Source organism: Sphaeramia orbicularis, chromosome 6 (genome assembly GCF_902148855.1).
Source record: "Sphaeramia orbicularis chromosome 6, fSphaOr1.1, whole genome shotgun sequence".
Lineage (NCBI taxonomy): Eukaryota > Metazoa > Chordata > Actinopteri > Kurtiformes > Apogonidae > Sphaeramia > Sphaeramia orbicularis.
This window is the reverse complement of record NC_043962.1, coordinates 29,142,019-29,154,231: the sequence shown is the minus strand read 5'-3', so window position 1 is coordinate 29,154,231 and position 12,213 is coordinate 29,142,019. Positions and strand designations below refer to the sequence as shown.

The 12,213-nt window shown below is 37.9% G+C and overlaps 1 protein-coding gene across 1 annotated transcript in view; it reads left to right on the top strand.

Moving 5' to 3' along the window:
* Positions 1–10,038, top strand: part of sema4ba (sema domain, immunoglobulin domain (Ig), transmembrane domain (TM) and short cytoplasmic domain, (semaphorin) 4Ba) — a 40,017-nt gene extending 29,979 nt beyond the window's left edge. Inside the window, exons 9-15 of the mRNA XM_030137185.1 lie at positions 2,175–2,356; positions 4,053–4,203; positions 4,564–4,774; positions 4,904–5,019; positions 5,252–5,409; positions 5,517–5,605; positions 6,982–10,038. Coding sequence (XP_029993045.1) covers positions 2,175–2,356; positions 4,053–4,203; positions 4,564–4,774; positions 4,904–5,019; positions 5,252–5,409; positions 5,517–5,605; positions 6,982–7,754 — 1,680 coding nt within the window. The 3' untranslated portion in view covers positions 7,755–10,038. The remainder of the gene's footprint in view (positions 1–2,174; positions 2,357–4,052; positions 4,204–4,563; positions 4,775–4,903; positions 5,020–5,251; positions 5,410–5,516; positions 5,606–6,981) is intronic.
* The last annotated feature ends 2,175 nt before the right edge of the window (positions 10,039–12,213 follow it).

Genomic DNA, 12,213 nt, shown 5'->3' with positions numbered 1-12,213 from the left:
GCCAGCTGAAAAAAAATTAGGATTACTGTACCACAAGATCCGTGCACAGAAGGGGATTATCACCTGCTGAAATGCTTAACTCTGTGCTTTCGAAGTAAAATACACACTTTTAGGGTCATCTGAGTTCTGTAACCATCATTAAGGTTACTAAGAAGCTCTGCAGATCAGACTTCAGCCTGTCTCTGTGTCAAGAGAATCGCATTTATCAGAGTTCAAAGAAAAAGAGAAACGCCAGTTGACAGTTTGATGTTCACCTCAGACAAAATATGACAAGTTAAAGCTGTAGTCTGAGGGCAGCGAGGATTTTAAAAATCATTTTAAACTTGCAAATGCATACTTTGGTTAAATGTTCTTGCTAATCGCCAACTTTTAGGTTTCTCAAGAGAGAGCCAGTATCATTCTTTTGTTCATACTTCATTCATTCTTCCGCATACATACTTTAATTCAGGAAACCAGGAACTCCTGCTTTAAATCACAGGGTTGGTTTTCAGCCAGTCATTGCCTGCTATTTATTTATTTTTTTATGTTCTTGCAATATTTCTGATAAAGCAGTTAAAAGAGAAAAAAAAATATCAGTCTGTTGTGTTTTGATATGGAGCTGAAAATAAAAAGTAAAAAGCCTAAGTGTGTGTAATATATAATATAAAGAAAAAAAACAATTCAATGATGCGTCAGTTTAACTGATTATGCATGAATATGTTCAGTCTAATCCTACCCCAACCTCTTTAAAGCCTTTATCTGACTCGTTATATTGGTGCTGCCTTCTTCTTTGTTGTCTCTTCAGGTGTTTAGTATACAGATCATTCATTGAGGCTAGCTATGGAATGATAAACAATGTTTTCCTTAAATCAAACACAACAAAACTTGTTCTCATTTGCAGGGTTGTTCGGTTTCCTAGAAAGAAGCCATTACTGCCTGCCGTGTCCGTGGCTTTTTGAGCCGCCCTTGAAAGAGATGCTTTTACAAAGGATTAATGAATAGGATGCATTTGCTTCAATTATTCAGAAATCAGTTAAAGCACAGAATGGAATTAAATTAAAGACTAGTTTCTACCAGGAGAACCAGAGAATATACTGTATGTTGCTCATTATCTGCTGGGGTTACTACTGTAGGTAATTGCTTCAGAAACTCACTGGTGGTCATGTGTCATTTCCCTCCCTATCCAATGCTGCTGTTTCCTCTGATTCATGTAATACTAATGCAAGCCCGGCTGAAGCCTTGTGTATGATGTTTAGCTCATTTAGTATATCGCTCTTGTCATCTACTTTGTATACTTAAAAAATTACTAACAACTAAGCCCGACCTTATCAGATCTTTGTTAAAATTTTGAATAATGGATAAAAGTCGACAGCGTAGTCAGAGTTATAGATTATCCTCCCTTTTAATATCAGGTCTTGACACAAAAAAAAAGGAAAAGGCTCGTGTTGGATGTAGGTAACCTCTATATTCACCTTCACAGAATAAGTCCTGTAACTCACATGTGTACACTGTGGGTCCAGTCCACACATCACTTTCACAATATGCTTTAAAGACGTTAACGCTTCAATTTGCACAGGAATCCTCAGGTTCAATCTATGTAACCAAATTAGTTTGCATGTAAAGGAGGTCCACTGCCAAAGGCTATCAAATCCCAATAGTCCTGTCAGTGAAGATGGAAACCTTTTTACCTTTTTGATCTAAAAGCATTTCCTCCTTAAAACTCCCAAAGTGTTTTTTATCTCACACACTTGTGATGATGTATATTGTTTTAATGACCTGTGAGTCCACCGCCTCAGGCTAAATCTGTGTTGGCACAATTGATTTAGCTCATTATGGTCTGACTATAGGAGGTTAATGCGTTTCATTTATGTCAATTCAAACAGCACCACCTTTGGGCACCGTGTATTATCTGTTCTTATTACTCATGAAAAAGGTAAATATAGCTGAATCCTTTTCCTGCTGTGGTATCACAACCGTATGATATGCTACATGTGAAGCGTAATAAAAACATACCATATTGTGTTCATTATTATTTCATACCGTGTCAGATCCCATTATATCACACTTGTGTATCAAACAGTGCATGTAAAAGCATCTGCATTAGTTGCCACAGCAGCCAGTGTAAGCCTTATGTTGGTGCGCCCTCTACTGGCCATATGTTAAACAGCTCCAAACCTACTTTTTTTCTGTTGCAGGGTGACATGGGAGGAGAGAGGGTCCTGCAGAAGAAATGGACAACATTCCTGAAGGCCCAGCTCTTGTGTTCTCTGCCTGATGATGGCTTCCCCTTCAACATTATCCAGGACATGTTTGTGCTGACTCCAAGCCCCGAGGACTGGAAGAATACAGTGTTTTATGGAGTTTTCACATCTCAGTGGTGAGAACTTATGACTTATCAAGACACCAACAATGACTGCTGTGATACCTCAACATATGCTTTACACGGAGCACATAAGAATTAAACATTAAATATATATATGACAATAGGTCTTATAGCACACAAGTCTAGTTCACAAGGAAATGATTGGATTTTTAATGTTGGAGTATTTAAAAATAATGGTTTGCAGTAATCTTACAGAGTTTTCCTTATTTGTGGGATTCATCTGAATTATTTTAGAGCAAAATGTTAAATTGATTTTAACCCATAAAGACGCAAACATCCACCATCTACCAAAATCATCTACTGATATAAACTGTTCAATCCCTGTTGATCCACTTATCCATGTAAATAGTTTGTGTAAAATACAGTTTGTCATTTTTTCATGGTCATCAGATATGACCCATTTGGACATTCAGAGACTCTGTAGTGAATGTGGAAACACCATCTTCTCCTACAACACTGATTCACCAGTAAAACCCATGGAGTTGGATCAATGACAGTGGATGGAGACACTGGGTTTACATTCAGTTAATGATATATTTTGGTGAAAAAGTCACTTTTTCTTCAGTTTTCTCTAGTTTTGATATAATAACCCTCAACTTAATGCTGAGCTTTTATGAACATCTATTTGATTAGTAAATTAAATGTAGAAAAATACCTGATTGCGCTGAAAAAAAACACAAAATACAGAAGATGATATTCCAATAAATTATGATAAATCGCTTAAGATAAATAGTAAAGGTAAATATGGAGGAAAATTCATTTGGGAACTGCCACAACCGTCACACTGGGTCCTTATGGGTTAAGGACAAAACATGTGAATCTCAAAACAAGAAGGACTCAGATTAAGCTACTTGTTTGTAGTTAAACCATTAAAATGTTGTGTCTTTATTCAGCTTTTTTGGTTTCTAGTATAAAATAACCTGAATTTTTATTTTATTCGTGCAAGGATACTGTCTCCTCTCTTTTCATTGTTATTACTAAACTGAAATAGCTTAAGAAATTATTCAAATTGGCTCTAATGCTAATTGTTAACATTTTAACTTAAACATTTTTACCTAAATTAATTTATCCTGTTTTAACTTCTTTTTTTCCAAAGTGTGAATCAAGCTTTAATGTGTCAAAAATCCACATTTCTGTCATAAAATTTGGGGAAATCAATATTATTTTGTATAATTTGCCATGATCTCACCATAAATAACCACTGTAAACTACACATAATCATCTTGTTTTTTCAACTCTAATTCAGGAGCAAGAACATTAACCTTTAAACAGCCTTTAGACATTTATCATGATTATTGTCAATCACTGATGTGAACATTTTTATCATGGTAATATTTCAGAACAGCAGGGAATGGAAAGTTCTAGATGTATGTAAGATGTGTCTTAATCACGTTGTTATAAAAACTATACCGCCACACAACAGCATGTCATATACCACTTATTATATTGTATATAAGCAATTTACATTTATAGTTACCTGAAGTGCTGTCATGAAGAGTCAAACATTATCTCAAAAAGCTTTAAATAAATGCGTGTGTCACCTGCAGACATCTACCCACTCTATTATATACAGTATATTTATTAGATGTTATATTATTGTTGCTGTAGCCCTGAATTGTCCCCTCATGTGGATAAAATTGTATTGATCAGTCTGTCAGTGTTGTTGATGTGTTTGTTTATGTCTTATTAGGTACAAGGGTGCTTCAGGAAGCTCTGCAGTGTGTTCCTTTACTATGGACCAGGTTGAGAAGGCGTTTAATGGCCGATACCGAGAGGTCAACAGAGAAACCCAGCAGTGGTACACCTACAACCATCAGGTCCCTGAGCCTCGGCCTGGAGCGGTGAGTACCTGCCTGCTGCCATTAGCCAGAGAACCAGGAGACACATATATGACAGCGCACAGCATGTCATGTCAGCTACATGAAGGGTTTCATACGATTCTGTCTGCCACCGGATCCAACCCTCATTTTTGATTGAAGATCAAGGCTGAAGCAGATATCTAATGAGCTAGTGTTACTCCACACCTCTCTTCCTACACAGGACTGTCACTTTCATTTCCTAGCAGACTTATGAGAGTGGAATCAGTAGAAACCAAAAAAAAAACAGTAAAACAAAGAGGTAGAGCTGTAGATGGTGTTGTCATGTGCGGTGAGTAAACATATGCAAATCAGTTGTGTAAAATTAGCATGTTGCTTTTTCAGTGCATAAACAATGCTGCAAGGGAGGAAGGAATCTCCTCTTCACTGCACATGCCGGACAAGGTGCTGAATTTTGTCAAAGACCACTTCCTGATGGACAATGTGATCCGTAGCCAGCCTCTCCTTCTGAAGCGTAATGTTCGCTACACTCAGATCGCCGTCCATCGAGTCCAGGCAGCGAAGAAGGCCTATAATGTGCTCTTCATCGGCACAGGTGGGGCACAGTGCACCCATTTACACCCATCAGCTTCTTTTATCTTCTTTTTCTCAACATTAAGGTGGAAACATGCACCGGTATGGTTTTTTTGTAACATCAAATACTGTTTTTTGGGATTTTTTGCAGATGATGGGAGACTTCATAAAGCCATTAATGTTAAAAACAAGATGCACATCATTGAGGAGATGGTGCTTTTCCGTGACGCCCAACCAGTGCAACACATTGAACTGGACTCTGAGAAGGTAAAAAGAGACAAGTTTATTAGCAGTTTAGAGGTGCTTCATAGCTTGAATGTTGGTCATTTCTTTTGTTACATAGCTTAAATAAATTCCTATTCACCAACGTAAAGAAAAGCAAACTTTGCTGTATTTAGATCAGGGTCAGACAAGGAAGATTTTGGATGAAAATAGTAACCCACTAACTGTATTTAGGGCATTTCCTTCCTGTCTTTGCTTTCTCTTTTCTCCTCCACAGGGTCGGCTCTATGTTTCCTCTTTCTCTGAACTCGTGGAGGTCCCAGTAGCTAACTGCAGTAATTATCAGAGCTGTGGGGAGTGCATCCTCTCCAGGGATCCTTACTGTGCCTGGAACGGGAGGCAGTGTGTGGATATCAGACAGTCTCCATCAAGCAAGTATGTACCTCCCAGGGAAATAATATCCAAATAGTTTTCTGTAAACACACAATGATAAGGTTGACATTAATATATTCTACCTCTTCTGATTAAATGTGTACCAACAGGATGCAGCAGGATGTGGATGAAGCAGACACATTAGCTATTTGCAACAAAACAGTGCCTAGCCCACGGTTTGCTAAACCTCCACCTACACGTAAGTAAACTCCACTTTTCATAGATTTACTATAACTGTGAGGCCTGTTGTACTGTTAGTTTTGTGAATTTAAATTTGACCAAAAATGGCTTGAAAAATAGAGACTAAAGATCTTTATTGTCCACATTGTAGAAATTTATCTTGGGCCCCATAAAAACATACAAACATATAACAAATTATTACATAAGACTTCACAACCAGTACAACAGACACACAAGAGCTTCTCACCCCATGAGCTTACAGACACACAAAATAAGCATAGATTAAGTGGTCCAATATAAATAGCAATATCAATTTCAATATTAAAATAATAATAAATATGTAAATCACCACAAATTAAGCACCTTATGGGAAGACGGCTAACCATAAATTAGAAAATAGGTTATTTTTATTTAGTAAGATAATAGAGGAGGAAAATATCTTAAAAAGTTAGAAATTCAGCTTCCTCAAACCTGCAGATACTATTTTATGATATAATAACATTTGACATGATGGGCAATAAAGCTGCGCGTTCAATTGATCAGTAATGGTCAATGGTTATATACTAAATCTTTAACTATTTTTTTTTAAATGTTGTATGAAACAGAAAAGGTGCAAACATCCCATCCTGGTGGCATTTTAGAGAGTTAGGTGCAAATCTACAGAATGCACTTCACAAAACAAAGTGTTCTACTATGGAGCTATAAATTCACATTTTATTTACCAGTTTTCACTCTAACTTGATGCCGTGAAAAATAAAACATACAGGCAAAAAAAACATAGCTTTTATTCTTTTCACCAGAAAAAGCAGCATACTGTTTTTGTTTTTATACTTATTGTACATGTAATATGTATTCGGAGTGACTCAAATTAAATTAAATTCCATAATCAGTACTGAAATACATGTTAAAATGAACTCCGCAAATGTTGAAAATCAGTTTAGATGCACATATCCTGTATATCCGGCAGCTAATGTTCATATAATACTATAGTTGTGGAAAAAATTATTAGACCACCCTTGTTTTCTCCAATTTCTTGTTCATTTTAATGCCTGGTACAACTAAAGGTACAGTTGTTTGGACAAATATAATGATAACAACAAAAATAGCTCATAAGATTTTAATTTTCAGAGCTGATATCTAGTCATTTTCCATGTTTTCTTGATAATAACCAAAATCACTTCAGTTCTCACATCAATAGCTATGGCATTGTACTGACAAAAACAGTGCTTTTAGGCATTCCATGTTTTCTTTTCTGTCTGTTTTAGTCACATGATACACACAGGAGTTAGTTCTTCATTGCATAACCATTGTTTTCTGATGACTTTTGATAGTGTAATAATTTTTCCGTGACTGTACGTGTACCACTAACTATGTCTTTGCTCTTCCTTTCTGCAGGAATGTCTTCATGCCAGGTGATCATTATACCAGCCAACACCTTCAAAGTCCTGCCTTGCAAGCTGCGCTCCAATTTAGCTGAAAGGAAGTGGGAATTCAGTGAGAGTGCAGGTCACTTTCATTACCCCAGTCCGGAGGGGGGGCTCGTAGTGGTAGCTCAGGCTGACAGGCAGGAAACCTACGAGTGCTGGTCGGTGGAAGAAGGCTTCAGGCAGCTTTTGGCGAACTACTGCGTGAGGGGAGAGGCCAAGCAGGAGAGCACCACTCTGACAGGCCGCTCACATACGCCGCAGATCTCCCAGGAGGAGTTCATCATTTTACCTGGGAAGGCCCTCTCGCCGCAGATCAACACTAAGACCTACTGGAACGAGCTGATCGTGGTGTGTGCCCTGCTGGCGTTTTCCCTGGTGGTTTTCTCTTTATTTGTGGTCTACAGGAACCGCGACCACATGAAATCCATGCTCAAGGAGGGAGAATGCCCTAACATCCAACAGAAGAAACCCAGAATAGGGGGGAAACCTGCAGAGAACTTACCGCTCAATGGCAACACAGTGACTGCATCTGCGTCAGATCATAAGGGCTACCAGACCCTTAATGACAACTACATCTGCAGCACTCCGCCACACGAGTGCTCATCGCCCGACAACAGCAAGAGCTTCTCAGAGACAGAAAAGAGACCTCTGAACTTCAGAGAAAGTCATGTAGAGATTTCTCCCTCATGCCCACGGCCACGAGTGAGACTGGGTTCGGAGATTAAGGACTCTATAGTGTGAGGCCGACTTAATGTTATGTGGAGTGACTTGTTTTAAACCGAGGGGGAAAGAGTGCACTTACTGAGAAAGACAAAACTCTATGAGAGGGAGAAAAAAAACAAAAAAAAAAAACAGAGGAGTATCTGACTCTTTGTGGAGAAACATAACACAGATTTTGCACTTTTTTTTTTCCTTTTTGTTCTTTCCCTGTAGTCCATGTACATTTCATTTTATTTTCCTGTCACTCCCTCTTATTCAAGTGCATTCGAAGCAAACTGAATTTTCGGTTTGCCTTCAGACTTTTGACGCTTTCACATTCGCGGATGGAAAGCTTAGAAGTTGCTTCGACGATTCAGTTGTTGAATTTCATAGCGTTGCCATTCGGTCCGTCCATATAATTTACTGGTAATGCTTTGAAATGCAGAGTGATGTTCAGGCATGTTCCCACTAACAGCTGACACAGTGTTTGCTGTTTTTTTTTTTTTTTCATATTCTGTCATCTGGTAAGAACCTACCCTTCACTGAGGCTATGCACTATATACTGTACTGTAGCAAGGTGAACACTCACAACGGTTCAGTGGCAAGTAAGGAAAAATGTCCTGTCATGCAGGCGTAGATAGCCAGAGTGCATTCACAGTAATTAAATGTAACACAGCAAGGACAGAGACACGATTTAGAGAGGAAAAGTTACATTAAGATTAAAAAGAATGACGATTATTTATGAAAAATACAACTGAGGAATCACCTTGGCAGATATTGTAGAAACTCTTACCACTCAGTCACTAAACACCAATTATGATTATGCAGGGTGACACATAGATGTTATTCAGTATCTGTATTAATAGTGGATCCTCTGTGGAAGGGTTTTCTTGCACCAAATGTGATAAAGGGAAAAGGCCCATTCCAGGTATTATCACACTGTTTTTCATGAGATAGGCAGTCTATGCAAAGCAAATAATGTGAAGTGAGGCAAACACCGAGAAAACCTCACCTCGACACTGAGTAAGCACAAAGGTGTTGGCGCTGTTAGTTACTATAGGATCTGTGGCACTGCAAATACACACCCACCCACCAACACACACACACACACGATCACTGAAACTGTAAGTATGCAAGAAGTTTTAGCCATTAATGGAGTAGGATTGGGGGAAACTCTGAAGGTCTGGCATCACTAAAACAAATGAAAAGACATGAGGGTCCAGTATGATAATGTTATTTTTTTTGGGCTGCTGATTTATCTCAATATGATAAATGATCATTAATATTTATTATAATTATGTGTCCAGATGTTTCTTTAACAGAGACTGTCATTCTGTGATGTTTTATTTTAATTATCTTTAACTGTTTACAAAGGGAGATAAAGAAAAAAAAAAAAAACACTTAATCTATTCATCATCTGATTTTAATAACATACACCTCTGCTTATTAAAATTATGAGTGTTCAGGAATGGAAGAATAACCCTCTGCTTGCTTAAATGGTGTAAAGGCTACCATAAAAGCAATAATTTCCATGTTCATTCAGTAATAAACACAAGAATTATGCATTGTAATTAACAGAATTTCCCATCTTCATATTCACAAAAAAAAAAAAAAAATTGATCAGTCAAATTTATGAAACTTTATCATCAGGGTGTCAGAGAAACTTGAACTTACAATATTGGTATTGTAGTCTTATTTGAGTACGGCACAATTATTGTAATGCAGCCAAGAACTTTGAAAACACTACAAACAATAATCACAGAAAGGCACACTGCTCGACTCAGAATGCATAGGATTTGCACATGATGTTGAAAAGCCTTAGAATAATGCAGGTTATGGATTTGATAACAAATCCGCCTCGGGATAAGTGGATCATGCCTTTGGAAACAAATCAAGAGACGTGCCTCCAACCAGGTAGTAGTACTGTAGAGTCAAACGCTATAAGGACTGGCCACGCTCAGAAACAGGAGTGGATACATGTAATTCAATACTGTCAGCAGCGTTGTACAGTATGTGCCCATGAGGTGTTTTTTCTATTTTATTTTTGTTACGTTTGTTTCAACCTCAGTCAGGGACTTAACGTTATTCCTCAAAGTGTAGCACATAAATAACCACTGGCTGACTCTGAGATATTAAAACATAGATAAGTATAGTATTATGTTACATTCTTGTAAATGGCACTGCAACAATGGCTCTGTGTGAATTTTCTAAAGACCGGTCAGCTATAATCAATCATGCAGTATGAACGACTCACGCTTTGACTGTTATTATAAAACAAAAAAAAGTGTAATTAAAAAAAAACAAAAAAAAACAAAAAACAAAACAACCACACACACACATTAAATAAATGGCAGCTTTTGGTGAAGTGGCTGTCATCTGAACATTAAATTTGCTGAGTGCAGAACAAATATAAAGTGGCAGTTATTTAGTCAAATGTGCAGGTACTGATCATGCTTCTATTTGATAACAAGCCGAAACTATTTCATGGTTCACAATACTCCTAACTTGACAGTGAAACCTAAAGTATCGTCGTCTGCTCTATTTCTGAACCACTATAGCCAGGCCTCTTCGTGACAGTACAGGTTGCTCAGACTCTTGTCAACATGTATTGTAATTAATGAGTTTTTATGTAAAATTGTTTTGTAAATTCAGCTGCCAATGTAAAAATATTGTGAACTGTATTTTTTGTATCATACATCACTACTGTTTTTTTTTTCTTTTTTGTATTGTATATAAAAAAAGCACTTTATTTTAATTTTCCAAATAAAAATCAAATGGATACTTTTTTATTTTAATGCCTCATGATTTCCTGCAGGAAGAGTGTGCTTGCAGATTTTCAGAGCTTTAGGAGTTGAGGATGGGCGATACTGGGAATTTTGGTATCGATCTGATACCAAGTAAATACAGGGCAGAGGCGATTTCTCATAGACTACAAGGGAAGCTCGGCTTCCCCTAAAATGATGAAAATTAAATGGTCAAATATGTACAGTTGTGTTGACAATTCATTGACTACAAATGTGTTAGAACACGTTCATCTCACAGACGAGTTCGTTCAGAATCAGCTTTATCACAAATCAACAGACTCGATGTTGTTCAGTTCTCATACATTCCCGTGTCTCTGTTTTCTCATACGATCTCTGCTCAGTGCATTTGCCAGAATACGCTCGAGATCCATGCACTTCAATGGGACTGATTTAACAGTTTTTTTCATTGCCTCAAAACGGGATGGTAATTGGATAAATGCCACAATGTTGTCCCGCCCCGGGACGCTCGGCGTCTTGGGGTGAATGGAGCTGTGGGCGGAGCTCGGCTGGGCTGGACGCTGAGCTTCCATGTGCTGATTGGAGGATCAGCTGAAAGGCTGAATCCCATTTGACTGACAGCTATTTTGAGATCTACTCCTTCACTGACACAGTTCAGTTTAATACCGTTGCGCATTCTGCTGTGAAATCGAGAGAGAAACCACTATGAAATTACTTATTCATTTCTTGCACTGTAAATAAAACACTCATTGTACTTCCTTGTTTCAATTTAACATAATTTCAACGTTTTCTTGTTTACTTGGTACGATAAGGTCACTGACCATTTTCTTAAAAAGGAAGAGAGGGCTGAATTTATGTTTAAATAAATTGACTTTTTTTTTTTAATGTAAGCTGACAATGAGCTTTCCTTGTCTGAGAGACGAGCAGCCGCCACTGACACAGGGCTAGTATCGCCAATACCAATACCGATACGTTATACTTGAAATGTCATGATCATTGAATAATTTTGTGATTTTGCCTTTAGTTGATTATGATAAAACACAGGACAAAGATTTTAGGCAAATAAACATGTTTTTTTTCTATTAACTAACTACAATATAAAACAGTTTAAGAGTATAAAAATAATAAAATAATTCCCCTTTAAAATGTGTGGTGTTATCACAGTGGAGAATGACTTTATTGCACATATCACATGTGGAACTCTTCCTGTCAGCTGCAGTGAATAAGTTCCACACAGCGCTTCTCTTTCTCTCCGCAAGAGACCCTCATCCATCACAGGCTGCTCTCAGTCAGTGCTCTGACTCTGGCAGAGTGGGGGGGGGGGACTGAGAGAACATCAGAAAGAGAGAGATTTGGAAAGAAGCTGCGCTCACATGAACTCTGTGAGGAAATTCATGCAATGTGCTGGACCTATAGAAGAGAAACTGCAACAAAAGTATCGATCTCATCAAACTAGTATCAATCCGATACCGATACTCACCTTGGTATTACTACTGATATTTAGATTGAAAGACCCAGCCCTAGTAGGAGTATTTTTTTTTAACAGTTTTAATCTCCGGGTGGAGTCAGAAAGGCACACTGCAAACCCAGGAGTGTCTGATAAACTCTCACACACTGCTACACACACACACACACACACACACACACACACACACACACACACACACACACACACACACACACACACACACACACCTTAAAGACAAACAAAGCCTATCTGATGCACTTCTATTGTGTTC